General features: G+C 53.2%; 10 protein-coding genes and 2 non-coding genes across 12 annotated transcripts, besides 1 other annotated feature; 5 read left to right on the top strand and 7 right to left on the bottom strand.

Annotated features, from left to right (window-relative positions):
* The first annotated feature begins 438 nt into the window (after window positions 1-438).
* Window positions 439-2,200, top strand: EV422DRAFT_539373 (uncharacterized protein). Its single transcript, XM_053071053.1, has one exon. The coding sequence runs from the start codon at window positions 845-847 to the stop codon at window positions 1,973-1,975; it is 1,131 nt and encodes a 376-aa protein (XP_052922895.1). The 5' UTR covers window positions 439-844; the 3' UTR covers window positions 1,976-2,200.
* A 579-nt stretch (window positions 2,201-2,779) lies between these two features.
* EV422DRAFT_t112 lies at window positions 2,780-2,851 on the bottom strand. Its single transcript has one exon. It is a non-coding gene; the product is annotated as a tRNA-Asp (tRNA).
* Window positions 2,852-3,641: 790 nt separating this feature from the next.
* Window positions 3,642-3,714, bottom strand: EV422DRAFT_t111. Its single transcript has one exon. It is a non-coding gene; the product is annotated as a tRNA-Ala (tRNA).
* Window positions 3,715-5,656: 1,942 nt separating this feature from the next.
* Window positions 5,657-8,409, bottom strand: EV422DRAFT_539364 (cytosine(34)-C(5)-methyltransferase). The gene is made up of 10 exons (XM_053071052.1): window positions 8,198-8,409; window positions 8,029-8,123; window positions 7,847-7,951; window positions 7,674-7,779; window positions 6,856-7,613; window positions 6,613-6,786; window positions 6,513-6,545; window positions 6,265-6,441; window positions 6,056-6,194; window positions 5,657-5,979 (listed from the first exon to the last, which is right to left on the bottom strand). The coding sequence occupies exons 1-10, from the start codon at window positions 8,315-8,317 to the stop codon at window positions 5,725-5,727; spliced, it is 1,962 nt and encodes a 653-aa protein (XP_052922894.1). The 5' UTR covers window positions 8,318-8,409; the 3' UTR covers window positions 5,657-5,724.
* Window positions 8,410-12,010, top strand: EV422DRAFT_539362 (nucleolar protein 14). Its single transcript, XM_053071051.1, has 2 exons — window positions 8,410-8,627; window positions 8,787-12,010. The coding sequence occupies exon 2, from the start codon at window positions 8,798-8,800 to the stop codon at window positions 11,894-11,896; it is 3,099 nt and encodes a 1,032-aa protein (XP_052922893.1). The 5' UTR covers window positions 8,410-8,627; window positions 8,787-8,797; the 3' UTR covers window positions 11,897-12,010.
* Window positions 12,011-12,355: 345 nt separating this feature from the next.
* Window positions 12,356-13,977, top strand: EV422DRAFT_508482 (uncharacterized protein; the record flags this gene model as incomplete). The annotated part of the gene is made up of 7 exons (XM_053068752.1): window positions 12,356-12,546; window positions 12,609-12,662; window positions 12,728-12,782; window positions 12,855-12,999; window positions 13,069-13,148; window positions 13,221-13,397; window positions 13,462-13,977. The coding sequence occupies 7 exons, from the start codon at window positions 12,356-12,358 to the stop codon at window positions 13,975-13,977; spliced, it is 1,218 nt and encodes a 405-aa protein (XP_052922892.1).
* Window positions 13,978-14,567: 590 nt separating this feature from the next.
* EV422DRAFT_499539 (Pex12 amino terminal region-domain-containing protein) lies at window positions 14,568-15,877 on the bottom strand (the record flags this gene model as incomplete). The annotated part of the gene is made up of 7 exons (XM_053068091.1): window positions 14,568-14,649; window positions 14,713-14,912; window positions 14,998-15,115; window positions 15,175-15,275; window positions 15,342-15,478; window positions 15,539-15,686; window positions 15,758-15,877. 7 exons carry the CDS (start codon window positions 15,875-15,877, stop codon window positions 14,568-14,570), a joined length of 906 nt encoding a protein of 301 aa, XP_052922891.1.
* A 284-nt stretch (window positions 15,878-16,161) lies between these two features.
* On the top strand, window positions 16,162-17,531 carry EV422DRAFT_198299 (peptidyl-tRNA hydrolase domain protein). Its single transcript, XM_053065267.1, has 5 exons — window positions 16,162-16,488; window positions 16,550-16,609; window positions 16,685-16,767; window positions 16,853-17,028; window positions 17,098-17,531. The coding sequence occupies exons 1-5, from the start codon at window positions 16,275-16,277 to the stop codon at window positions 17,186-17,188; spliced, it is 624 nt and encodes a 207-aa protein (XP_052922890.1). The 5' UTR covers window positions 16,162-16,274; the 3' UTR covers window positions 17,189-17,531.
* EV422DRAFT_198402 (uncharacterized protein) lies at window positions 17,530-19,885 on the top strand. Its single transcript, XM_053065268.1, has 4 exons — window positions 17,530-18,967; window positions 19,027-19,140; window positions 19,208-19,447; window positions 19,530-19,885. The coding sequence occupies exons 1-4, from the start codon at window positions 17,750-17,752 to the stop codon at window positions 19,755-19,757; spliced, it is 1,800 nt and encodes a 599-aa protein (XP_052922889.1). The 5' UTR covers window positions 17,530-17,749; the 3' UTR covers window positions 19,758-19,885.
* EV422DRAFT_198496 (uncharacterized protein) lies at window positions 19,850-22,575 on the bottom strand. The gene is made up of 2 exons (XM_053065269.1): window positions 21,958-22,575; window positions 19,850-21,872 (listed from the first exon to the last, which is right to left on the bottom strand). Exons 1-2 carry the CDS (start codon window positions 22,417-22,419, stop codon window positions 20,013-20,015), a joined length of 2,322 nt encoding a protein of 773 aa, XP_052922888.1. The 5' UTR covers window positions 22,420-22,575; the 3' UTR covers window positions 19,850-20,012.
* Window positions 22,576-23,482: 907 nt separating this feature from the next.
* EV422DRAFT_539346 (uncharacterized protein) lies at window positions 23,483-24,508 on the bottom strand. The gene is made up of 2 exons (XM_053071050.1): window positions 23,927-24,508; window positions 23,483-23,759 (listed from the first exon to the last, which is right to left on the bottom strand). Exon 1 carries the CDS (start codon window positions 24,233-24,235, stop codon window positions 23,969-23,971), a length of 267 nt encoding a protein of 88 aa, XP_052922887.1. The 5' UTR covers window positions 24,236-24,508; the 3' UTR covers window positions 23,483-23,759; window positions 23,927-23,968.
* Window positions 24,509-25,723: 1,215 nt separating this feature from the next.
* Window positions 25,724-26,803, bottom strand: EV422DRAFT_570072 (uncharacterized protein; the record flags this gene model as incomplete). The annotated part of the gene is made up of 1 exon (XM_053072836.1): window positions 25,724-26,803. The coding sequence occupies one exon, from the start codon at window positions 26,801-26,803 to the stop codon at window positions 25,724-25,726; it is 1,080 nt and encodes a 359-aa protein (XP_052922886.1).
* A 256-nt stretch (window positions 26,804-27,059) lies between these two features.
* Window positions 27,060-27,106: part of a sequence feature (Protein overlapping with rRNA (EV422DRAFT_508476, KAI8817917.1) was converted to a misc_feature.) that runs on past the window's edge.

Here is a 27,106-nt window from a genome sequence, read left to right as displayed (position 1 = left end):
TTCCTACGAGTAGTCTACTGCGACGGCCAAACGTGAGCGCAGGACAATGTATCTGGAACTAGGTGGGAGCCCTATCTCGCATGATGCCTCCCAGTCCTCGGCCCTTCGATTTCGAGTTGTATAAACGGTGGCCGTGGGTTTCAATCCACATATCATAAACAAGTCATTCCAGACTGCTGAACTTCGAACGCTGGAGCCATCTGAGAAATTGCTTGGTGTTGGAGCTCGCCGTATTCGTGTCGGACGTAAGATAAACCCGCTCGTCATCACTGACTCATCAGTGATCACTTCTCTGTGTTGCAAGTTAAAGCAAAAGACGCCTACCTCTGGTACCACGACGGTGACTCGACCGATCACGGAAAGCTTATATTGAATCCCGAGGCGCACGACCGGTGCATGGGCACCTGCACACTGTCAATTCAACATTCGCGGTTGGAGCTCGCACGTTGTTTCCGACGCCGTTGAAAAGACTCAGATCAGAGTTTGCAGCTTGTGCCTTCGTTTTGTGCTCGCTACCATTGTGAACAAGTCCCCACAGGTGACCTCGTTTTTTTCTCGTGCGGTGCAATTCGACCATCAGGATAGGCTTTTTCGAGCTCGCCGACGTGCTTTTCCGAGACGTCGTCATCATTTCTTTCCTCTCCCCAGTCCGGACCGTCCGGCTGCCCCGGTCGCTTTCCGACACCCAACGGTTATAAAAGCACTGCGAACTTCTGGGTCCCCCCAATCTTCACCCATCCTCGTCCCTCAGTTCTCAACAATCTGGCAGGTTCCAGTCTTCGGCAGGCCCGTCGCATAGAAGCATAAATTTCCCTCGTCTTCCGTACATATTCATTCCAGCAAGATGAAGTTTACATCTGCCCTCACGGCGTTGATCGCCGCAACCAGTGTCATTGCCGCGCCTGCCATCCCCCGTCGCGGCATCGAAATCGGCGATACCCAAATCACATTCGTCGACCAGATCGCCTCCCCCGTCGGGGCCAACTTCAACGTCAACTTCAAGGGATACGTGACTAAGACCGTCTCCCAATCCACCGTCGAGACTGTCTTCCGTCTCCTCGCGTTCCTCTTCCCCGGCGAGCAGGACTCTGAGATTCTCGACGAGCGCATCAAACTTTTCACGCGTGTCGGTCTTCCTCTCACCCAGGTCGACGTCTCTCTGCCCTTGGGATCAGGTGCCACCAGCACCGTCAATGTCGGACGCACCGACCAAACCGGAAAGTTCTCTGTGGCTAAGGTCCTCGACCTCACCGCCGCCGATGAGACTGACGGCCTCATCGAGTTCACTGCGAACGGTTTCTCTCCCGCCCAAACCATTGGCGGACGCACCTTTGTCCTCAAGGCCAACGGCGTGTCGGTCTTTTCCGACATTGACGACACCATCAAGTTCTCCGAAGTCAACAGCAAGACCAAGCTCCTCGAGCACACCTTCTTGAGGCCCTTCACCGCCGTTCCCGGCATGGCTTCTCTCTACCAGAAGATCAACTCTGAGCTTTCGGCCAAGAACTTGAACCCCACCTTCCACTACCTGTCCCGATCCCCTTGGAACTTGTTCGCTCCCCTCGCCCAGTTGCTCAAGGACAACCTCTTCCCCCAGGGGCAGTTCATCCTCCGCGACCTGTCCGCGTTCGACCTCAGCCTCATCAAGTTCATCACCGAGGGCGCTGACTACAAAACTGACCGCATCAAGGAGTTCTTTGCTCTTTTCCCAACGAGGAAGTTGATCCTTATCGGAGACAGCACCGAGCAGGACCCCGAATCCTACGCCGCGGCCTACAAGCTCAGCCCCAACAGCATCACCTGCATCGCCATTCGCATCGTCACCGGCGTCGATGCCAAGAAGGAAGCTGGACAGATTGCACCTAGCCGTTTCGAGAATACCTTTGCTGGTATCCCTCGCTCCAAGTGGATCACTTTCACCGACCCCAGCCAGATTGACGCCGCCTTCCTCGCCAATGGCAACTGCCGCAAATAGATTGCGCGTTCTGATGTAACATATTCGAATCCATACCATACCCCCCCGCGGAAGACTCATATACAGCTCTTAGGTCTCCATAATCCCTATAATAGCTAATCATTCCATTCCATGATATCGAGCAAAGTGCTATAATGTATAGAGCCTTGCACTCTCGTACGCTTGGTAGTACTGTATCATAGAACCCCCAGTTCATTCACCTGTAACTGTAAATACATATGTGATTCGGCCCTGACACTCGTGTGGAATTTGTGAGGCCCTCGATAGGTCAAAGGAGCCCTCGACGTGATTCCAGGGCATCTGTGATCCAAGCGTCGTTCCCTCGCCTCGTTTGGGGGAGGACAGTTCAACCACATGCCCCCGTAACCAATCGGACCCATTTCCCAACATGAGAAGCTCACGCACGCCTCAGCATCTGCTATCGACTTCGATACCGACGCGTGCCAAGTCATCGGCCTCGTGAAGGACAGCGACGCTCTCTGCAGTATTGACGTGAACCCTCCCGCACGTCGGCTAGACTTCCCCAGAACCTCAAGCAAAGATTTCCCGTTTCGCTCGCGCAGTTGGAGAATCGATACATATACGGTGCCCGTAACCCCGTGCACGTTCCTCGATGTAAATCTCACGCACCGCTCACCACCCGGCATCGACGGCGCTAGCGACGCGTGCCGAACACCCTTCTTGACACAGGACTTTGAAATCTTCTTGGCGCTCGCACGCACTTCATCTTCATCTTGAACAAAAGTTTTCGTCGATCTTCGACACAACGCATTCAGAAACCCCCCAGTCCGTCGCAAAAAGAAGCTTCCAGTCCGGGAATCGAACCCGGCTCTTCCGCGTGACAGGCGGAGATACTAGCCAATATACTAACTGGAACCACGGGTTTCGGTGTGGATAACGGAATCTCCATTCCAAAAGTGGCAAAATTTCCTGTGATTCGCGCAAACGCGCCATTCGTGTCGACGGTGCGCCATGTGCTGCGCTGTGTCCTGTCGTACACCGTAATACCCCCTCCGAGTAACTGCATTGCATCCCTTGCCCTTGGCACTGACTTTCTTCGACTTTTGAGGTTGAAGTTGGAGAGAAAATTTGAGGCATACCGGTGATGTTCTGGAAGGCAGGCACCGAACCAGCCAGCGAAAAGACTCGGGATCCTCCCACCCGAGCTTCCTGTCTCCATGTCGTCTCCACCTGGTTCGTCAGTTCATGATTCCTGTGTGTATTTATGTGTCGGATACGGGATGTTCTTCCATGGGTGCCGCAAGAGCCGTCTCCACATCGGCAAGAAAACGCATGTAATGGATGAGAGCACCATACGTGGCCCGAACCCGTCTTGCCCGCCCTAGATGTCTCTGTCTATGCTTTTGGAGAACAAGGCCGAGCGTCCGCCGCACATGGCTGATGGAAGAGTTCGAAATGGCGAGCGCGACACACTCCTGACAAAGGATCGTGCTGTCGGACGGGGAAGCGCCTAGCCTGTTAACATAAGTGCACGGTCAAACGAATTGAGATTGTAGCCCGTTAGGAAACCAAAAGTACCAATGGTGTTCGGCGGCAACTTCGGGGGCAGCAGAGCCGATGGGAAAACCCCAGACGAACGAACATGGAACTCTTGACCACAACTGCCGAGACCTGAGAATGTCGAAGCAAAAAATACAAAAGAATGTGGAGAATGGGGGTATCGATCCCCCTGCCTCTCGCATGCTAAGCGAGCGCTCTGCCATTTGAGCTAATTCCCCGGTGACGTTTCATGGTACAATTACACAGGTATTACCATATAAATTATTCCTTGTGCGTTTCTTGCGACTCGACTCTATTTGTGGCGACCTCCTGCCATCTCGGCAAATCGGATAACTGCAAAAGTGAGCGGTCCGACTACAGTGTAGTCTCCATTGCGTGCTGTGCGTAGCCCTGGTCTATGAGGGTTCGAAAACCTACACCCGCACCTAAGCATTACAGTCAGTGCAGCATGTTCGAGGTATCAAAAGCGTTCGACGAAATATACAACTCCATCCCGCCACCGCAAAGGGACGATTGTGAAACCCCTCAACGATCACGCTAGCTTCTGGAAACGGTGTCCGAACATTCGATTGATAAGCCTTCCATCTCTCGTTACTTCCTTGCCAAACAAGCAGCAGTTGTTTACGGTTTCGAAATATCTGGGCAATTCACTTGACCATTCGAGTCGCAGCGGGGATAACCCCCACACCTGGTGCCGTCATCTCCGTGTCCCGACCACCGGCAAAAAGGGGATCAGACGTGGCTGTTCGGGCGGCAAACACCGGCACCGTGGCGGTATTCAGATTGGGGTTTCCGTGGGACGCCCTCTTGGGGTGCGTCACACGTTAGAACCCGTATAGTTTTCGCTACGCAACCTTCGGGTAAAGAGCTTCCGAAACTGTAGCATCACCATATCGCAAACGCTAATCGCTTTTCTCCTGCGCACGGCGATTCTGGCAGAACTTTCGATAGTATAATGCGCATTTTAGCACCGAACATATCTGTTAACAGAAATCAGGTAGACTCAATCGGCAACGTCACCAACGTGATCACGTCGACTTCAAGTGCTCATAACGGTTTCGTGAGCTTCCGCTGGATATTAAACTCTTCGGCTGAAGAAGGATGTATCTCTTCCTAACTGACGGCTAACACGCTGCGAAGAACATTGTCCGCCTCGTCCCGCATTTCCTTAGTGGCGCATCGACTGTCTGGACCCGAATTGGCACCGCGGCGATGCGATGGCCGCCGAGCGCTTTCATGCGGGCGGTCAACACCCGGCAATGGACGTTCACCTGCTCTGTGAAAGGGGAACCGATGACTCTGGCGAGTTTTTTTTTGTGCACAACTCGGCCGAATACAATCGTTAAGTTTTACAACGCCCTGAATGAAGGTGGAGGCCCTACGACGACTGTCGACGCTGGAAGCATGGCTGCGTGTCTGAGCAGCTTGAGGATGAAGGGTGGGGTTTGGAAGTCGCTGGTGCCTACTACAGAGGTGGGAAGTTACTGGTCATATGCCGTGGGCCGGAGGTGGTTGCGTGACACCAGCCAGACCTGCGGTGTCCCGCAACCCCCTCAAGCTGATGAGTCAGTATCCGCAACAATAGACGAGACAGACGGCGGAGCCAAAGTAGCGCTGGAAAGGGGGTTAATCCACACGCTGTATAGTTGCTACAGGCACGTGTGCCACGAGTGGGGACAGATTCGTTTCAACGTGCGACGGGATTTGCTAACGCGATAATGATGTAAAGCTAGAGTATGCCGCCAATAAATTACCCTACGCTGCCTTACTCTATCTCTAACGCCTGCTAAACCTCGCCCTCCCCATCGCCTTCCTCTTCATCCACGCCGTGATCAATCACTACGGCATCTGCATCTGCAACCTCATTCTCTCCGGCCTCATCACCATCCACGGGCTCGGCGGGTGTCTTCTTGTTGTCGAGTCCCTCGTCCTCGGGGAGGTCTTCGCCCGTGAGACGATGCATGAGCGATTTGCGCTCGGCTTTGTTCATGAGGAGCGAGATGCTGACTGCCGCGCGCCAGATGGGGAGGAGGACGGGTGTCCGGACACTGATGAGGTGTGGGAGGAGGAGCGGTCGAGTCAGTTTTACGAGGCCCGAACAAATATATGGGGATGGTAGACATACCTTCCACTATATCCCGGCTCTGTCGCTGGGTCAAACTTGACGATACAGCATCCCACAGCTGTACAACAACTCCGGTGAATACAATGTTCCAGAAAATCCGGAATCAAAATCGAGCGGCTTGCAACCACTTACGCAATTTCTCGAAAATCTCCCTCATCTCGTCGCTGAATTTCGTAAACTTCGGGTAACTCATCGGCAGCAAAACCTTAATATCGGCCAGTGATGCTTGGATGACACACTTGTCGGACACAAAGGGTGCGATCGTAGACAGGCCGTCGTTGCTGAGACGAAAGGGGCTGCCGGCACCTCCGTCGTGTGCGGAGTTTCGCGTAAAGGTCACAATTCCGCTGTTTACGATCTGTGAAGAGAGATGGAGCGGGTGAGCCATGGACGGTGCACTTTTGTATGCTAGAGATGCGATGATGCAAACATACGTTCAGGCGATACGAGTTTCCGGCTGTGACGATATTGCGGACAGCTGTCGAAACAAAGTATACCGTTTTCCAAGAGTCGTTTTCAGACCGGACGACAAAGTTGTCCTTGGGGAATTTGTCGCTCAGTCCGTAGTACTCCCTGAAACGAAAGATCAGGGGTCAATGCCTACATGCACTCACGAACACCATCCTGGACCCCAGACACGGACCTAATTGCCAGCAACTCGGGATCATCTCGGTTCAAGAATACAAAGGGGCTCTCGCTTCCTTTCCACGCCGCCTTCTTTTTCTGAGGCTCGACGGCTTCGTCTGAAGAAGTAGCTTTCGAGTGACCATCTTCTTTAGATTCATTCTCTTCAAAATGTATCCGCTTCGCTTCCCGTTCGCTATAATACGAGCAACAATGAGACTTCCAGCATTTTGAATGACAGACGGTAACCCATCCCAGGCAGCGCACCTGTCTCCTTCAGACACCCGCTTTCTCGCGATGCTGAGCAGACGAAGGAGAGACATCAACCATCTGCTTCCCAACGGTTATATCCAGTCACGGGCTGTACCTGTTATCTTTCACGTCTGCGACAGTCGTAGCGTCGTTCGTTGCGGCAGCCTCTGCTTCCGAGATTGGTGCTCCTTTGCCTTCCAGCTTGTCTAGGGCACCGTATGGGGCCACCTTTTCCAGCACAGCAACGAAGAAACCTCCCGTGTTTTGATCGTGCGGGTAAACGCGAACACTGCGCGGCACCAGAAGTCACGGTTAGTGGTCACCCCATCAATTCGTAAATCAACGTGCCTCATCTTACCATCGTTCAAGGTTCATCTCTGCCGCGTTAGCTGGTGGGAAGAGTGTCTGCACCATCTGGTGTCTGCTTGCTTCTGGAATGTTTTCGTACGACTCGTAAAACGTGCCGTCCTTATGTTGAACCTTCCAGCTTGTCATCCCTGGTCGACGAATGAGGCCAGGTAGCTCTTTCGATACATCTACGAGCCGGAAGGCCCCACCGCACTGCGAAATGGCGGCTGCCACCACGGCTTCGTTTTCCATCGGGTTAAAGGAGCACGTCGAGTACACGATACGGCCCCCAACCTTCACCAGAGCGCATCCTCGGAGCAAGATCGGCAACTGGACCCGGTGAAGCGCGTTTCCGTTGCCCACTGTCCATGTCTTCCAGATGTTTTTGTTCTTGCGGAATGTTCCATCACCACTGCAAGGCACATCAGCGAGTACGCGGTCAAACCGTAGAGTTTTTGCTTCCGGCAGATCCTTTGGTGTGAAATATATCGCCGGGAACTGCTGTGCGTCGTGATTGGTGACCATTAAACAGGGACTCTGCAGACGCTTGGCCTGCTTGACCAACATGTACGACCGAGCCTGATCCGCGTCGTTGGCGATGACCAGGCCATCAGGGATCGCCTCCGACTCGTCAGCGTGAACTGCCTCCAGAATCTGTGCAGTTTTGCTTCCGGGCGCCGCACACATATCCAGGACCGAGTGATTTGGCTTTACGTCCAACAATTCGACAGGAATCATGCTCACCACTTCTTGCCGACTAATATTGCCCTACGTAAGGAATTAGGTTTATCTTTAGGTACATTCATCGAAGATGTACCAGCTACGTACCACTTCAGTCTCCGCAACAAGGAATCGGTGGAACTTTGCTAGTTCAGCGGACTTTCGCAGGGCATGTCGGGAGATTGTTGAGACCCATGCAAGCTGATCGGGGTACCTTTGAGTTCTTGGTGAGCCATCCTTCTACGCACCCATATACACATGTAAACAGCCTCTTGTCTCACCACGGGAGTGGCTTGGGGACCTCAACCTTTTCGCCGTCAACCTCGAAATCTTCCATAGACGGAAAGTATTCCTTGATCATCAAGTCACGAAGCTCTTCCGCATGGCTATCCGATGAGCACAAACGGCGTTTTAGTTATCCGACGTTCCTGAGACGTTTTGGAGAAGGCAATTTGTTCCTAACCTGCGACTTCCCGTAATTCTGAAACTCGTAGGAAGAACAACCTTCAGCGAGTCTACGAACTTGTCAAACTCGTCTTCGGCAAGAATACCCTGCGTCTGTTCAGAAGGGCATACGTTTCAACTTCCCAGAAGACCGCACCTGTGCAGCTACGACAACATAGGATACCCACCTTGTAATAGTGCTCGAACTTTTCGTTTTTCTGGACAATGTCTCCATATTCGCCGGTCGACTTCTTCGGGCCCTTTCTCTTCTCGAACTTTTTCTTCTGATAGCGAGACTTTTTGCCCATGATGGGCAACGTTTATGTGTTATTTGTGGTGAATAGTAAATGCGAAAGCTTGTGCCATGGGGTTTCCCAGCTGCCCCAGGGTGTTCGAAAGCTCGAAACGCGCGAAAAGAAAAGCTTCAGAACTCAGCTCGCTTTCGCCATTTGCTCCCCCTGTCCCGAGAGCATTGGCTTCCATATCTCACAAGAGACCCCCACATATCACACTAGGGTACTAGGGCAGCACTCGCTGGAACCTGGACTGTCTGTTGGTGTGTGTTGGAAGCTAGCAAAGCGGCCCATTAAAACTCACAGACGCACCCGAACCTTGCAGGTAAGCCTTGTGGCAGTTTCAGCACTGTTCCTTTGCTCTTCCCCGCAGCCGAGGGGAAAGGTACTCTCGTAAGGTTGCCTGGAAGCGGTACAGGGGAGGCGACGCCAGTGGCGTGGATTTTCTCGAAAAAAGCTAACTTTTCGACCCATTTCCGGGTAGTGTCGTGAAGCATGGGCAAACTAAATCCAGCGGGAGGAAGCGGCGACAAAGCGAAAGCCGGTAAAGGTGGTTCAGCACTGAAGCGGCTGAAGGCTTCACTGAAAGACGCGGGCGTAATCGGAAAGCACCAGAAAATATCAAAGAAAAAGTCAGCAACACAACGTGCGGCGGCTTTGTCCGGGCGGAAGGAAGCTCGTGACACTCTCCGACAAATATCCTCCAAAGCAAAAGATAATAACCCTTTCGAGCTAAAGATCAACCGTCAGAAGCATGAAGTCATAGGCAGAAAAGTGAAAGGTGCTGCTCCAGGAAGGCCTGGGCTTGTGCGGAAGCGCGGAGAAGAGAATCGGATGCGGACGTTGGCCGTGGAAATGCAGCGAAAGAATAAAGACTCGGCTTTCGTGGATAGGCGTTTCGGAGAACACGACGCAACCATGTCTGTCGAAGACAAGATGTTGGAACGTTTCATGAAGGAGAAGTCGAATAGGTCTTCCAAAGGGTCCATGTTCAACCTGGACCAGGATGAAGATCAGGAGCTTGAACTCACGCACATGGGTCAAGCTTTGAATGAAGACGCCTTCAATGACGCTGGATTGCACAGAGTCGGCTCGGACGCCGAAGACGAGCCGGGTCACATCGATAAGGACACCGTCAGGTACACCCACTTCGGGGGTTTCAGCGATGAAGAAGGCGAAGGGGAGGACGACGGGACCGGAAAGCGGAAATCGAAAAACGAGATCATGAAGGAGATCATTGCAAAGAGCAAACTGCACAAGCGAGAACGTCAGCAACAGAAAGAGGAAGATGAGGATCTGGCTGACGAGCTGGACGCTCAATTGGATGACATCCGAAGTCTTCTGGCGCCGCTCAAGGATGAGCCCAGGCGCGGGGCTCGGGATTCCAAGACGGGAGCTACCGATTCCAATATGGTTCCTGTTTCGGACAAGCGAGGTCGGAACGCTTCGACGGCAGAAGTAGTCGAGGAAGAGAACAAGGTCGCCAAGCCCGCAGCTGACTACGACGATTACGACCAGTTCGTGCGAGAGCTCGCATCCGAGCGTCGTGCGAAACCTACCGACCGATTGAAAACCGAGGAAGAGCAAGCCGCTGACGAGAAAGCCCGTTTGGAACAGCTGGAGCGTGATCGGAAAAGGAGGATGATGGGTCTGCCCACTGAGCAGGAAGAGAAGGCTCAAAAAATGGCGGCCCGTCTTGAGAGGGAATCGTCTGGAACGAAACGCCCTGCTGAAGCGGATGATCTTGGCGATGACGATTATGTCACTGCTGTGGATGAGATGGTTGAGAACGAGGAAGAGATGCCCCTTACGTACCGCGATGGAAAGCTGATGAACAAGGAGGTGTTCATGAGAAAGAAGAGGAAGCTAAATGACGACGAAGAGGAGTCTGAGGACTCGGATGATGAGGACTCGGATGATGAGGACGATGAGGACGATGATGAGCATGACGACAATGAGGGTGAAGAGGAGGGTTCCATGCTTGAGGAAAGTGAGGAGGATGATGAAGAAGGCGAGGATGTAGATGCCGATGGTTTGACAGAGAACTGGGTGGTCGAAGACATGGTCAACATGGGTGATGAACCACCCAGCCCGGATTCGGATGATGAAGCAGCTCCTGCGTCAGCGCACAAATTGCCATTCAAGAAGGATGCCGCCGCGCCAGGCGCGGCTGCAGCCGCCAAGGAATTGCCGTACATCTTTGAGGCTCCCACAACGGTGCAAGACTTCTCGAAACTCATGGAAGACCGGAACCCGGAAGAGCAAGCGACGATCGTTCAGCGTATCCGTGTCTTGCACCACGTTAAACTCGGAGGAGATAACCGCAAAACGTTGGAGAATCTGCTGGACATTTTGTTCAAGCACGTATCTGCTCTGGCTAGCCCGCAAGCTGACCGATCCACAACGGGCGCCGAGGATCTCAACAGCATCAACGCCCTCTCGGTCCACATTATCGAGCTATGCCATCAGTTCCCTGAGCAAGCCAGTACTCACTTCATCGAGAGGCTTACCAAGCTGCAAAAGCGGCTCGTGAAAGATCTGTCATCCCCTTCAGCCGCGCGACGGAACGGTGCGTGGCCGTCACTCGATGCCCTGTTCACACTCCGCTTCATCTCTCGAGTGTTCTCCACCTCCGATTTGGTTCACCCCGTCGTGACACCCGCTCTCCTGCTGATGGGACAATATCTCTCCCAGTGCCCGGTTGCGGGCTTCCGTGGGACGATTGCAGGACTCTACCTGTGCGATATTGTCCACGAGTTTGAAGTGTTGTCCAAGCGATATGTGCCTGAGGTCATCAACTTTATCGCGACCACGCTCGCCCTTGCGCTGCCATTGACCAAGAGTGAGGACGCTGATGAAGAGGGTACCACCGTCTTCGAGACCGTCCCCATACTGGAGGCGCGCGCGAGTTTCTTGCGCATAGAGGATTTTCCGGATCTGAACGCTGCTGAAGTTGCGCCTATGTCCTTGAAGCTACTCTCCACTGACAATGTCCCCGTGGAAGAATCGATCGATCTATCGATGCGCCAATCCATTCTCTTTACGGCTCTCACCATGCTCGGCAGATTCGCGCGGCTGCATATGAACCAACCCTCCTATATCGAAGTCTTCACGCCCTTCGCCAATCTCCTCGCCACCGTCACAGACTCCCTCCCCACTGGGGCGATCCCAGCCCTCCTCACAAGCACCCACAAACAACTAACCACCCAATTTGCAACCCACACGCTCAAACGCCGCCCCCTCCTCCTCCAAAAGTTCAAGCCGATCCCCATCTCCACTTTCGTCCCCAAATTCGATACTAACTACTCCATCGACCGCAAATCCCGCTCCTCCGGCGCCGCGCGCGACCCCAACCGCGAGCGCGTTGAGGCCGCCAAGCTGAAATACGAGTACAAGCAGGAGTTCAAGGGCGCCGTCAGGGAGTTGAGGAAAGATGCTGCATTTGTGGCGCGGAAGAGGCTGGCGGCGGTTAAGGAGAAGGATGTTGAGTATAAGAAGAAGATGGATAAGATTATGGGACAGTTGGCCAACCAGGAGGGGGCGATGCGTGGGTACGAGAGGGATATGAAGAAGGCGAAGGGGAAGAGGCGGTAGATTGGGGGTTTTCGCAACTGGGCACACTGCATATGTATGATAGTCATTATTTGTAGATTAGCGTAGACATCATGTCTTATTTAAGTTTTTGAAACAGTAATCCATCATTTTTATCCGCATATGAATTCGCGGATGCATCTGGAGTTGCGAAATCCAGAGTTGCATCTCCAATCCAGGGTTGCAACTACACAGGTTCCATCTGGAGTTGGAAATCCAGGATTGTCATGGCGGAGTTGTTAACGGGGCCGCCCCGTCAAAAAAAGCCACATTTGGATTGACAGGGTTTTTTGCAAATCGGTTTTCCTACCCCTCGTTGCCGAACTCCTCCTATTACTCGATAAGGTAGTGCCCTAAAACTTTGTGCCCACATGCTGTTGGATATCTCACCAGTCACAAACATCGAAAGACTGACAGTCAACATCGAGGTCACCTCTGCATAAACCAACATCAACTACAAAAATGGTCGCCCGTAAAAAATCGGCAAAGTCCCACAAACGAGACAAATCCGGCTCCCGCGATGCATCGGCCGCAGCCTCCACCAGGAAAGTCACCGTAGGCACGCAGATTGCCAAGCAGATCATTAAAGGCCAGACGGGAGCCCCGGGGGAGTTTCGGTTGGAGGATTTGAATGAGGGGGTTTTGCAGGCGAGGTGGGTGTAGATTTGATGTTTGGGATACTTGTGCATTGGGAGCTAAGGCTACTCCTATCTAGGCTGGATACGTTGGAAATGGAGCTGGATGACTATAAGAGGAAATGCGAAGGATTGTATGTGCACATCAGCCAATGTCTTGTGTGGAATGCATTATGAATATTCATGCCATGAAACATAGAAAGAAAGAGAACGACTGGTACCGAACCGAAATCGAGTCTTGCCAGCAAGATACGGTGAGCCGAACCATGCAGAGTTCAGAAGCCATCGCACAGTCTCGCTAACCCTCCGTCTTTCTGGGATTCTAGGCCGAATACGTTACCTACCTCGAATCCAAAAAGTCTGAAAAGCAGTCCGCGATCGACTCGTTGATCGACGGCAGCAAAAAGGATTTCGAAGCGTTTCTGGAGAGGAAGAAGGAGAAGGAGAAGGCTAACCAGGCGCGGATCGATGGTAGGTGTATGACCCAAAAGACAAGCTATATCACTCCACAGAACTGAATGTGTAAGGTCTTCTTTGCAGAGCTGAAGGTTATGATAGCCGATCTTGAGGAGAAGATCGAAGTCAAACAGCAGGAGGTCAACGGCCTCTCAGATGTCATGGTATGGGCCATTTTCTTCGCTGAGCCGCCCGCAGCAGTTTCAACATGTTTGACTCTGCAGATCTTGACATAGGCACATCGAGCACGGCACGAAGCGGAGATAGCGAGCGTGCAGAAAGAGATGCAGGAGTCCGAACGGCAGCACCGGGTACAGATGCAAGAGTTGGAACGGACGTTGTTGGAGGAACGGATCAAAGTGCAGAAGGAGACGGATACAAGGATTAGGGAGATGGAGAGTGCTGCTCATGAGGTCTGTGCAAGGCTCTTTCATTGTGGAGTCAGTACTGAACGGAGTGACCCCATAATCGGTCTAGAAAGCACACGGCTACCTCATGTCGCACATCGCCTCACTCGACGCCGAAAACGAAACGCTCTCAACCCACCTCCGTCACATCGTCCAGCAAACCGAGCATCTCCTCGCGCAAAAGCAAGAGTTAGAGCAACGGAACAAGCAGCTCGCGCGGGACGCCATGGTAAGGAGCGAGATGGTCCAGCTCCGACTCGCCAAGGTGCAGGACTATGAGCTTCGGCGAGGACGGGGCCGGGAAAAGGAGAGGAAGTTGACGAGGGAGGGGCGGAAGAACGCGATGGTGAAGTTGGCGAGGGCGAAGGAGGTGGTACAGGCGGGGCTTGGCACTACTGCGAGTGAAGGGTCAAGGCCTGGCTCGTCGCTGACGACGATGAAGGCAGGGTCGAAGAAGCCTGGGGTGGTGGCGGAGGTCATCTTCAATACGTCGGCGTCTCAGGCGGGGCAGAAAGCGTTGGCGGAATTGACCGTGGACGAGGCGGATTTGGACTGGTCGGATGAGGAGGACGATGAATATTTGTGAAGTGTGGATGATGATTTGAGACATTCAAGATTAAACGGCTGCCCGATTACAGTGCTTGTATATACTGTGTGGAAGAACCTATGTAACGCAAAGTGCGATTTGCTTTCTTCCTAACTTCAACTAGCTCACACTTCCCATGGGATCCGGTCCATCGCGGGCTTCACCTCGCATTCAGAGGAGCGCTTCGCCTGTGTGGTTTACAGAGACGTCAGGTCTTGAATGTTCCCACATGTGGTAAGCTAGGTATCGCTGTTGAGTGCATGATGAATACTCGAGAAAAAACTCGTCGTTTTTATCTACTCCATCGATACTTCGGTAGGCGGGAACATCAAGCATACGAGGCGCACCGGCGTCAGGATGTTGGCCTCCCAGCAGTCCCTGATTGAAGCTACTGTCGAATGCCGGCCCCGCGGTTCGTCGCTGCTGCATCAAAGAGCGGAAGGCGGCGAGAATACCGGACTCGGTGGAGGCATCGGGATGTGGGCATTTAAGTCATCGACATCTACCAGTTTCACCTCATCAGAAGCCACACGGTCGGTCTGCGTCATGCGCCACATCCCCCAGATTCCACTTCCTTTTGCTTTCCCTGCTTAGTCCAACGCTCTAGTGATCTCCTTCACCTGCTGGCCGCATCGAAGACAATGGTACGACGAATCAACCATCATGCTCGTCCTGTGAAGTGACACTGCTCATCAGCCTTGGTTCATCAAGTGAATTGCCCTCGCAGTTACGTACTTGATGCAATAATAACAATACTTGTGACCACAGTTGGTGATATAGGGAACCTGTATCACCGGTCTATTCGCATTGTTGGCGTGACAGATGGCACATAGGTGGTCGGGAAGTGTTACGATGGTCGGACCCGATATTGACTGACTTATCGTGTTCTTGATTTTCTCGATGTTGACGAGTGGAACCAGGAACATCAGGAATTCCTACGAAATTAAAAGTCAATCGGGCGCGCACCATCGACAACCGAAAAGAAACGGCATCGGCGGCAAAGCGAAAGCGGGTACATACTGTGAAAGCCTGCCACACCAGTTGCCGATTCATGAACTCAAAGCTGACTTGCCGCGACATCTCCCGTTGCTTATATACCAGGCGCATCCCGAGTATCCGATCTACCAGGGAGCGATACCTGCGGACCGCGTCAGAAAAATGTCGCGCGCAACGTCGGATGCAGAACGCTGGCCCTACCTTCCGTTATACAGGAACACCAACAAGTTCAGTAGGGACAGTCCTCGATACCAATTCTCAAACTTTTGCAGAGAGTGCCAAATTTTGTTGTACCAGCTCGCCTAACAATCAGCCTCTGCTCAGTATGGGAACTGAAAGCCAATCCCGAGTACAACCGTCAATGCTACCTCGTGCATCTCGCTCCAACCCTGCGTTGTCGCGTATCTGTTCAGACGTAGCCAGCCCCACGGTCCAACGATGCACAACAACGCATGCAGGAGCTTTTGTCTCTTGCTCAGCGGAGCATCAGCGGAGGACACCTCAACTTCAAAATTGCTTCATCAGCAGCGGCCTGGATGGTCGAACTAATCGAGAGAAGACTCACGTCTGCCTTTGTGCCGGCTTTCGTCCCTGTATTTCAAGTTCTGTAGCTGCAGACCATAGGTGGCGCCCGTAGAATAGATTGACAGCTGATACATCACGAAATGCAAGAGTGCCATAATTTCAGGCTCGAACTTCTCTTTCACTGAGCTCTGGTGATCTCCAGTTAGCACACACACACCTTGAGCAGCTCGAAACATAACGAGCACTTCGCGCGACGTACCTTGAACAGGGAGAACACGCTTAACAGCTGGTCCCGAAGTATGCCGGTCAGCTCTCCATCAAGCAGCTCGGCATCCAGTTGGCTGACCCTCAAAACCGTAAGGGGTTGAGGGACTGTCATCGATAGAGCTTTTCGAGCGACCTCAGCCGCGGCTGGGCTGACATTCTGGCCAAGGACCCCTGAACCATTGTGAGCAGGCGCAGTTTCTCCAGCCCCGCCCTGGACCCAGAATGCGCCAGCGTCGGGTACTACGGGCGCTGACGGTGGTGGTGGTGCCTCCTCAATGGCCATCGGCAGGCGGAAACGCGGTTTCGAGTCGAATTGCTTGACGACTTGAGTTCCATTCCCGCCTGTTCCCGCAACCGCCTTTGTCGGAGTTTCCCGACAACAAGACGGACATCTGAGAAGGAAGCGAGACTACATATACAGACTTTCCGCTCTTGGCTTCGCTAGGATTTATCACCCGCGTGGACTATATTTCCTGCTTTTAACCCTTGTGGAGACGAAACCCGACGGCATGAAAAAGATCTTCCACTTGGCTCCGCTCTCGGGCTTTCGGTTGGGTTCAGCTTGCCAAGGGCCTCGCATAGTGTCGCATTATATTCCGTCGATATTGAGACGAGCAGCCTTCCAGCCGGTGGCCTCGTGTTTGCGATACTCAACAGCAAAAGAGTCGGAGTTCAATGCTCAAGAATGGCTATCGACGTTCTCGAGAGAAACCATACCAAGAGGTCAGTGGGGTCGGCGCTTTCAAGTTTCGGTTTGCCTTTGTTTACCAAGCTTCATCTGTAGACCAGTTTGAGATCTCGTTTGCCAGAAGCGGGGGACCTGGAGGGCAAAATGTGAACAAAGGTACGAGGCGTCGCTCTCTTCTCCAGCACCCCGACTATCACTCACAGCGCAAGCCCTTGTGTTCGCATCCTTTAGTGAATACGAAGGTGGATATGCGTTTCGCCTTGAAGACAGCTACATGGTTACCGGAAGAAGTGAAAGCAAATTTGCGAACTAAGGTATGTAGAGCTGGAGTGACCCTGGGAAAATCTCAGCTTGGTCAAAGCCATGCTAAACTAAAGACATGATTTGTTGCCAGAGCAGCATTCCAATAGGATTACGAAGCGGAATGAGTTCTTCATAAGTTCTGAACGACATCGAACGCAACATGCCAATATCGAGGATTGCATAGATAAAATCTTCGAGATGGTGAAAGAGTCTGCTGGAGAGCTCGTAGAGCACGAGCCATCGGAAGAGCTGTTGGCGAAGATCGACGAATTGTGAGTGTCTTTCCTTTTATAGGTGTAGTGTGGGAATTCAGGATGAGGCTCACATGTGCGTGCCTACAGCAAAAGGGTGGACAAGGAGAAGAAGATGAAAGCCAAGGAACGTCTCGGATCAAAGAAAGCCAGTCGGAAACGAGGTCGCGACGATTACTGAGGCGATACACACACGATCCGATGAATAGAGTATTTATTTAGAACTTATCATTTTGGATAGCTCCTCAGCCCCGGTGGATAGGGAACGCTACTTGGTTGCGGCTGGGAGAGGCGTATTGCATCTCCGCGTTCGCAGTCGAACTTCTGCATCCTTTTTTTTGGCATTGAGGGAATCTAGAGGCGTATTAGAGGCAATGGTGAAGGAACTCTTGAACATTGCATTTTTCATTCGTGGATGGAGGATAAGCCGAGGGCAGTGGTAGAGCACGGCATACACTATTGCATGTCAAGAAATTTTACATATGATCGAAGCATTGAAGAAAATATGTTTCTCGAAGTGACCATCATATCGTTGTTCCTTCCCCGTTGTTTCTTCCCCAGTTCAGCGCATGAAAAGTTCAAAACGAGGCACTCAAGGGAAGGAAGGCAGAAATGACGGGAAATGACAGTGGTGCTCCTTTGACGCGAGATTTCGCTTTTCCCGGTTTTTTGTTCGTAGACGAGTTACGTAGAACATTACGATCTCTGAACGACCCCCCACCGAACGGACACAAAGGCAGCCATGTCCGAACCAGAGGTTGACGCCGCCCTACTCCAGCGCTACAAGGAGCGCCTGCAAGAAGTCATTGGCACCACCGAAAAGTCCCTGCAACACTGGAAAAAGTACGACGAAGACTACGCAACCCTGACACAATTCCTAGAGGGTGCAGTGAAAACAACAAAGAAGGACGTGATGGTCCCTTTCGGACCGTTTGCTTTCATGCCCGGCCAGTTGGTGCATACGAATGAGGTCACGGTTCTGCTAGGAGATAACTGGTTCGTGGAGCGCTCGGTTGCAGAGGCGGTGGAGATCATTGGACGACGGAGGGAATACACGTCGGAACATATTGAGGCATTGCAGAAGAAGATGGACGACTTGAAGGCGCGGGCGAATGTTGTTGCGGGCGACGATGATGCTGGCATCCAGCTGGAAAAGTCCAGGGTCGATGAGGATGGGGATGAAGTGAATGAAGAGGGTCTGAAGTATGTTGAAATCAGGGAGGAGTACGATGAAAACAACACGGAAGTGACGAAGAGGGATGGTGTAAGGCCGTCGGCAGGTCGGAAGCCCGTTCAAGAGATCAAGAAGGATGTCAAGAAGGACGCGCAACCCGATATATCCTCAATGGGAGCATTTGAAAGGAGACTGTTTGCGAAGATAGCACAGTACGAAAAGGAGGAGGAAGAAGGGGACGGTAGTGACTGGGAGGATGGCGAAGAGGACGAAGAAGATGTTGAGCAAGATTCGGAGAGTGAGATGCGGTTCGAGGAGATGGACGACGATGATGACGACTACAACGACTTGGTGCAAGGAGAACGCACGCTGAAGCCGTCACTGAAGAAGCAAGACTCTCATTCGAGTGTCCATGATGACTTCAAGCCTGTACGGAAAGCGGTCAGCTTTGCCAATCTTGACGGTGCGGAAGCAGAGCAGAATATTGTCCCCGCAGCAGCTACGACGATCACAAGTCCAGCGGATATTTACAAGCAGATGTCGGTGCGATCAGTTCAATCAAGCGGGAAAGCCCGACCAGATTCCAGCATCGCAGATCCACATCGGCCCAAATCGTCGTCAACACTCAGCGACACTGTCGTTGAACACGAAGATCCGGACGTCATGTCTGAAAGCGAAACGGATGACTTCCTATTTGGACGAGAACTGCAGGATGAATACTTCCGGAAACGGAATCGGATTTTGCAGGCTCAGACAACGGAGCCGATTACTGCTGAGGAGGAGTGGGTGAGCAGAGTAAGCATCCTTTGTTACTTCATTTCGCTGACTGACCAAACTATTCTTAGATTGCAGAAGAGGAGAAAGCGGGGGCTAAAGAGGCCAAAGTGTCGCGGTTCAAAGCCGCAAGACTTGCTGTGCACCAGGCGACGGAATTCCCAGATACCATAGGGCTTCGCACGGTATTGCTGATTGCGATGGTTGCTGAACCCTGTGCATGTCGCTCACACGTAATTCATCCTCATGCAGACGGCACTGTCGAAAGAGACACCAACGATACCGTCTATAGCATCCGCCTCAGCCAGCGACGATTTCACAGTACGGACGCCAAAAAAAATCGTGCCCACTGAGAAAGCAGCCAACACGCAGCGTGTGTCCCGGTTCAAAGCCGAGCGGTTGGCTGCGGAAGAAGCTGAACGGTCAGAGCCGACGAACCTCGTCGGTGGATCTCGCGATCGTGCAAAGGAAGATGATGCGGAGGAGGAGGAGGTATGGTTTTGTCCCGGTTGAGCACAAACTGTACGAAGCTTGTAGCTAAAATGTTACTCGCCTGGAAATCCCTCTCCGTCAGCCACTGGTCGACGCCTCCTTACCGCCACGGCGAAGCAAAGCTCCACCTACTGTCGGCACGGCAAGTCCCAAAGCTCACACGCCTACCCCAATCGCCGTTCCCACATCGCGATCTTACAACACATCTCAGCCTCCAATTACCGAGCAACCGCCAGTAGATCCACCTCAACAAGCTCCAAAGATGTCCCGGTTCAAGGCTGCCCGACTCGGCCTGCAGCAGGACAAGTGATCTCTTCATTGAGGTTCTACATTCTTTCAAATGTACATAAGGTCGTGCCACCACACATTAGAACGCACCACATCGTAGAAACACAACGGCATTATCATTATATCATTAGTCAAATAGCTTTCCACCCCAGTAGACACCGTCACAAAGAGATACAGACAACTTCTGTATTCATATACACCTGACACCTGAATACACAGAACAATACCAGAATAGAGGGTACAGACCTCTCAACACGCGCTACCATAATGGATCGCATCAAAATTTGCCCTTCAACCACCCGCTCCATCTCCTCTTCCCCATATCCGACTGCGTTTGCCCTACATCCCATGTCTTTGCCCGCGTCGTCACTGGAATGCCTACGCCAATCTCGTTCCTATAATCGGGGCCATTGCTTCCGCTGACGGCAAGGATGGTGCTTCTCAAGACGCTAATGGCGTCTCTAAGGGGATCCATCGAATTCGGATTGGAGTATGGGGATGACAATGAGGGAAAGGTGGGCCCAGCTGCTGCATTCGCATTGGAGTCGGAGGATAAGGGAGCTGCAGCAGAGAGCGGGAGGGATGTCCCCGAGGCAGATGCCACGGATATGCTGTGTCGTCGAGGATGCGGGGAGATGCTCATGCGTCGCGGTAGCGGTTCAAGGGCATTGAGAACCGCTATCCATTGCGCCATGACCGGTACGCTCTGCGCCTCGCGGATCATAGCCGCCTGCCGCGCGACAGCCGCAGCGGGTAACGCGTAGAGCAGGCTCGGCGCCAATGTGGACGACGATGACGGGCCGGCTCGGAAGTGGTGTGGTTCCAGTGCGCATCCGAGATCCATGAACTCGAGGACAAGGTCGCCGATAATTTGCGAGTTGCCGATGGTGCTTTGCTTCAAGGCGTTGCTGGCGGCGGCGATGTTGACCGCCGATGTGTTGGACGTGCGGTACATGTATCCCAGCATCGCACTCGGAGGTCGTTGGTCCATTGATGTGCGGGCAGTTGCCGCTGCGGAGCTGTGAGACCGATGCGGTAGATGCGGGCGACTCTTCAACGTGGAGGCGCCGCCGGACGCTAAGCCAATTTCTCCAACATCATTGATCCACACGATAAGATCATCGAACGCGGCTTTTGCGAACTTGTGAGAGGGGCCAAAGTGTTGCACCATCCACTTCCAAGCTGGAATGGGATACTGTTGCTCGTAGCAACGAGTCCGATACGGTAAAGCATTCGTTGGATGAAACAGGATAGTGCGCAATACGGCGTCTGAAATGCGCGAAGTAGATGCTATGTTTTCGACAACGGTGGGCGAGAATGCCGTTGTCGATGGGCCAAGGTGATCAGCCAGAACTTGGGTCGAGGCTCCCAGGAGCACCGATGGCGATACGTGCCTTTGCAGAATCGATAGAACTTGTGGCGTTGGGTTGTTTCTCATTTGGCTGAGGACGACAGGACTGGTGAGCGTAAACCCTCGGGCAAGGTAAGGCTCCAGCATGCTACCAACGGATTTTTCACTTGCGGGCTCCGTCGCAGATGAGGAATGTGCCGAGCACGACGTCATGAGATGACCGATGAGACTATCATTGATCAAGGATGGCCATAGACCGTTTGCTTCTATCAATGTATCAAGAAGCGTTATGTCCGTTTGTATCAACTGGGATAGTCGAAACGTGGCTGTTGGCGTGATGCTCTCCAATGGAACAAAGTGGTATCGCGTGATGAGGTCTCGAATGGCCGGCAGGTTCCGCAAAAGATCGTTGGTCAAGTACTCAAACGTAAGGATATCATCCTCAGCGCTGAAATCATGGTTGTGAGCATAGTACATCTTTGCTTCCTCCATGATGCGCTGCTGTACAGCCGTCAGGGGCAACCCATCCCTTTGTTGCTCGTTGGTGATCTGTTGCACCATGAAGCGTGGGATGCGAGCTCCGCCGCGGAACAGAAGACTAACGAGCTCCGGGTCCAAAAGCCGGCGGTGGCGGACGTAGGAGAGGTACAGCGACAGCCGAATTCCGTACTTTCCATACAAGCAGGCACGGCGAACGTGAGGGTTGCCCAGCAGTGTGTGTGAAGCTTTGCTTGTTTTGCTAAAATTGTCCAGGTCGGCGATGTATGACACTATCCGCATCCAGATCTATACGACAAAGTGAGTACAATCGATGTTAGCCAGCAAGCAACCTCGATCCATGCCGTGACAAAAAGCAACTGGGATAACAAACCTCATTGGGCAAATGCATGAAAGCTTCGCCGGTACCCTCAGTTGGCTTGGCCGCTGCTCGCTTAGCATAGAGTGTTGGCAAAGCCCATCCGTGACCGCGACGCACATTCCGCCACAGGGAGCTATCTGAGCCACTGCGCAACTGAAGGGTTGGTGTTCGAAGGCCGCTATGGAGCACGAAGCCTTCGACGTGGGTGATTTGGCAAACCGACGCGCTGCTAGCGGTACCATCGTCCTCCCCGCTTCGTGACGATTGCTTCCTGCCTTTCTGGCTCGGCTGAAAGGGAGCGATATCTCTTTCGACGGGAGCACTTGACCGTCGCGAGCCGTTGCGACTTGCGACAGCATTGTCTTCCCTCGCTTCCGTGAGTGTTGTGGTTGAGTCGTGACGCCGATGCTGGGTTGACTTTGACTTTCCGGAAGAGAACCACGATTTGAATAGCCTCAGTGGGGTGGAGACCATGGATAGCTTTGCTGGGTGTTGGCAAGATTTGCGCCGATGCTAGTATACGAGGACTTTATACAGGATTCCAAGTGAGAGAAATGGCGCAGCTTTGGAGACACAACAGAATTCGATCCAGGTTTCAAGAGACGTGGCGGAACGAAGGTTGGCGATATATATGTGGCGGATATTCCTACTTTATGGTTTTGCAGGTGAGTGTATTAGGAGTGGGGATGTTGGGCGAGCGTCAGGGGGCTGCTGTTGAGGCCACAAAATGCACAGAATGGGAACTTGACAGGAGAGTTTTATGCTCGCTGCTGCTCCTCCGCATAATTCATAATCCGCTCGAAGGGACGCCGGCAGCAGACCGCACACCACGTTCCTCTCCGGAACCCCTTCCGACCGCTTGTGCGCGGATCCCTCGAACAATAAGGCAATTCACACATGCATGCCATTTGCGGGCGATCCTTGTAGCGCATCGGCAGCACCCCTGTGCTCTCGAAGCACATGCACCATTCCGCCGTGGGATTTGCCAAGGCGACATAACCTTTATTCGAAAGTTTCGGGGGGCTTCATCAACCTCGCGCGCGAAACGCCAGCACAGCCCCGAAGGAAGGAATCTCCGAATTGGCCACAAACCGTAAAAGCTACAGACGGAGGCTGATGCAGGAGATCCCCGAGTTATCCCACAGTTCGTAGTCATTCATATGGAATGAGTTTATGGTTTGTGGTGGTGGGGTGGGTCGAGAGATGAGGCTGAGTTTAGCTTTCGGACGATCTTCAAAGGGGACTTGCCACTGAACGTTCACCTTGACACTGCAGTACCTTCACAGTAGGGCCAAGAATCACGTGCGTTCTTTGACGCGTGACGTGTACCAATTAGCCGCCAAACGCAATCGTTTTCGTGCAGGCCAGCTTCTCGCCACCGCGGTCTTCCTCAAAAAAACCCTGAAACTTCTCCGTTCGATCACCTTTCTGATCTCAAACCCAATCGACTTCCTGCCCGCCCGTCCCTTACCACTGCTATCTGCTCTCCCAGCCCTTTAAACTCGACGAGTGTTAATATGAACGCACTCGAGTCAGCTACCGTTTGGAACGCTTTTTTTCCACTTTCATCTCGAATTACAACCGTGCATCCCCCAAAAACGGACAATGAGAGTATTCAGGCGAGAACGGGTTGATGGGTGGAGCCAAAAAGGATTGTATTCAAGAAAGATACCAAGGCTTATGCACTACACGAAGCAACACGAGAATGAACGAGTATGATGGGTGAAACAAGTATGAGGGGGAGGCGAGTGAAAGCGGGCTCCCTCATGACTTAAGAGAATGAGAAGTGCACTGCGTACTCGGCGGTGTCACGCCTAAAGAATGAGAGAAGACACGGAGGCGATCAGAACCGGCATGCGTCAATACACCGCAGATGCGCTCCAATCTCCGCGAACACAACAGCAGGGTTACGTATATCCCCAAAGAGTTTATGAACAGAGGAGCCAGGATGTGCTCATAAGCACAGGGTACAATCGCCCACCTCAAGGTCTTGCTTTTTCAACACACATCGCCGCACCCAAGCCTAGTAGCTTTTCCACGAGCCCATGACACTTCCATCGCGTGCCCACCTCTGCTCAGTTCCATAGTGCGCAGTGGTGTCTGCATTGTGACGGTAGCTAACCGGGCGGGTTTGCAGACTGCCCGGGTTGGCGTGCGTGTACCTGCTGTTGGCGAGATTGGAGAGACTGCCTGGGGCACGCTGCTGGGTGCTGTCCCTGCGTGTCACGAAGTAGGCGGCGACGGCGCCTAAGCCGGTTGCGGCGACGATGATTGGGGCTGCGGGAGCCATCTTGATGTTCCTTCGATTCGAAGTTTCTAACGAGGACGGTGTGCGATGATTGGAGGGTATGGACGTTTGTATATGCGGAAGAAACGGTAGTTTGGGTATGTACGCTGGTGATATACAGATTTTGCGAGATACAAGTATATGCCAAATTCCAGTTTTACAGTAAGTTGTTGTTTACGGAAACGATTCTTTGATTCGAGGAGCGACTTTCTTCGACAGCCGTGGGTTATATATTCAGACTTGGCAGCTATGCACGTTCGTCCCCCTTTGCGTTATTGAGGGAATCAACAGAGATAAGGCACACTCGGATCCATCGAACACTTTCCCTCCATCGCCCTGATGGTGATTGCACAATCCGTCAACAGTCTGCGGTCATTGATTTTAATAGGGAATCAGGCAGGAACTGTCCCCAACCTCCGCTTGCATTTCTAATCCGATGACCAGTGGATGCAATTCCACCAGGTCGGGCTCCGGCGGGGGGATTGCGAAGACGTGGCGGCTTAGACAAAGAGCCAATATTGGGGGGTCCTCTCGTCACGCGCTGTCACAATTGTGGTGAGTAAAGGCTCGTCAATAATGTCTCAGAAGGAAGGGAAATCAGGGTAAGCTTACTTTCGGCGTGTCGCACAGATTGAGGAGGGCTTCCGTTCCCATTTAAGCCCTGTAGATAAGAACCGGAGGCTGAGAAAGCGGGCATTTTGCTTGATGTTCAGACTCGATCTGATGCATAACCCCGATTTGTGGCTCAAAGGAAGCGCAGGGATAATCCATGAATCTTCCCAACCTCAAGAGCGAATCGAGGCGCAGGGAAGCTCGAGGCAGGGGAACCGTGGTCGGTCTATGGATGCGAGCTGTGGCCTAGCGAGGTCGGCATGTGCACCTTAGCCCAAAGCGTACAGGGAAGTGTATATCAGGGAAGAACAAGGGCAAAAGTTCAACCAAGCGAGAGCGAAGCGAGCATTGCGCTAAAGGTCCAATACTTCCATAATAAACGGGAATCAAAAGGGACAGGTGTCGCGGGAGCGAAGCGAGCGCTTACCGCATTGCGAAGGAGCACGGATCCCATGATATCGCACCATAGAAACCTGTCACATTTTGCAATACTGCTTGGGGTTTTCAGTCAAAAGTTCAAAGGCAACCTCAAACGCTCGTGGGTAACGCAACCCATCCCCACGGACGCGGGAGCAGGCCGAATCAACCGGTCATTTGCGAAAGGAAGGATAGGGAGTCCATCAAAGCGATTCAGAGGAGCGGTTTTTGGGAGTCCACATGTGACAATTTGACGAGGTTCCATGTCGTCCAGATGGGTCAAGGATTCCCATACCACCAGGCCGCTCCCACCAGAAGTCACTGGCATTGGTCTGTTCCGTAGATCTGAGGGATGCACCATAGATGCAGGGTTGCTTCGGGTTCCTTAGCGCCTCGATGTCGTTCATGGCCACCTCCACTGGCTCGAATTCGCATCATGGCCAACAGGTACTTTACTTCGCATCATGAAGCAACCATGGTACTTTGCTTCATGGCCAACAGTCGGACCCGCTCGCACATGGCCTCAGAAAGAACCTTGGGCATACTCGACCGGTAAGCAGCCCTCACCTCTGCCTTGATCTTCCGCTCATGCCGCTTGTGTTCATCGGTAGGACTGTGCTCAGCGGTCAAAACCTGGGTCAGCCGATCGGTCACTTTGCTTATGCACTCGCGCGTCGCCGGAGCCAGATTCACGACGTGGCGGAATCCACCCACGGCACAATTGAGGGCGCACGGTCCAAGAACCAACCTCACCACCGCTTCCACTTCTGCCACGTCTGGATCCACGCGCTGCCAGACCGTCGGCCCGGCCCAGCTGCGTCCTGTGCTTTGCGCTTCCTTCTCGTCATCCTCGTCATCCTCGTCTTCATCGGCCGCTGGCGTCTCGACGGACATGACTGTGTACGTATGGTACGACACTAGCGCTCCTGCCGCTTTCGCTTCCCGTGCCAAGACCGACACGCGCAGCTCGTCGTCATCCACCTTGCGGCCTTCAGGGGACGACGCCATCGAACAGCCAACGTACAGCAGCGTCAGCGGTCCGACACCACTGCCCGCCCAGCCCAGCGTCCGCAAGAGGTGGCCAAAACCGGTGTCGATGGGGCGGAGCATCTCGAATCGCTCCAGCGATTGTGCCAAACCATCCCCGTTGGAAAGAGTCAGCGCCCGCACGTACATCCGGTACTTGGTCCCACTGTCCTCTGCGTCGTCGGCTTCGTCGTCCCGGGGGAACACGGCAAGCACCTCTTCCTCCACTGTGGTCGGACGGCCAAGGCAACCGTTCGTGGAGACGACTCGCCTTAGCAGCGACATCAACTCTGGACACCTCTCTACCCTCCGGCATGCCTCTGAACAAGGTATCCCGCTATTCCAGGGCGCGTTGCGGTTCCGGCTCTCCAGGAGCGCTGCCAGCGCCCCGCCGTCCGCAAACGCGGCCCGTCGAGCAACGTCCTTGGTTCGATAGTCGTCCGCACTCGCTTCTGCCATCCTTCTCAACAGGTCGACACCTTCCACCCCCTCGGGCAAGTCTGGGTATGTGTCCATGATCCTCTCCGGTTGCTAATCTATCATTCCTCCGGCATCAACCTCGAGCGTGGGAACCAACGTTCCTACGCTCGCTTTGCAACTACAGTCACCTCGCAAAAGCCCCCCCCCCCCCCCCCCCTCCCGCAAATAAATCAGCGACTGCCGCGACGCCAAATGCACGTGAGTGGCCCACATTGATTTCAATTAGAGGGGGGGCACGGCTTTTTGCGAGGTGACTGTAGTTGTGCCGAGGTGACTGCACCAGTGCCGGGAAATGGTCGGAGCAGCCAGGGTGCGGCAGTTTGCAGACTTGCCGGGGGA

The sequence above is a fragment of the Fimicolochytrium jonesii genome (genome assembly GCF_025526975.1).
Source record: "Fimicolochytrium jonesii strain JEL569 chromosome Unknown EV422scaffold_24, whole genome shotgun sequence".
NCBI classification, from domain to species: domain Eukaryota; kingdom Fungi; phylum Chytridiomycota; class Chytridiomycetes; order Spizellomycetales; family Powellomycetaceae; genus Fimicolochytrium; species Fimicolochytrium jonesii.
Note: the sequence above shows the minus strand (reverse complement) of the source record. Positions and strands in the feature narration are given on the sequence as shown.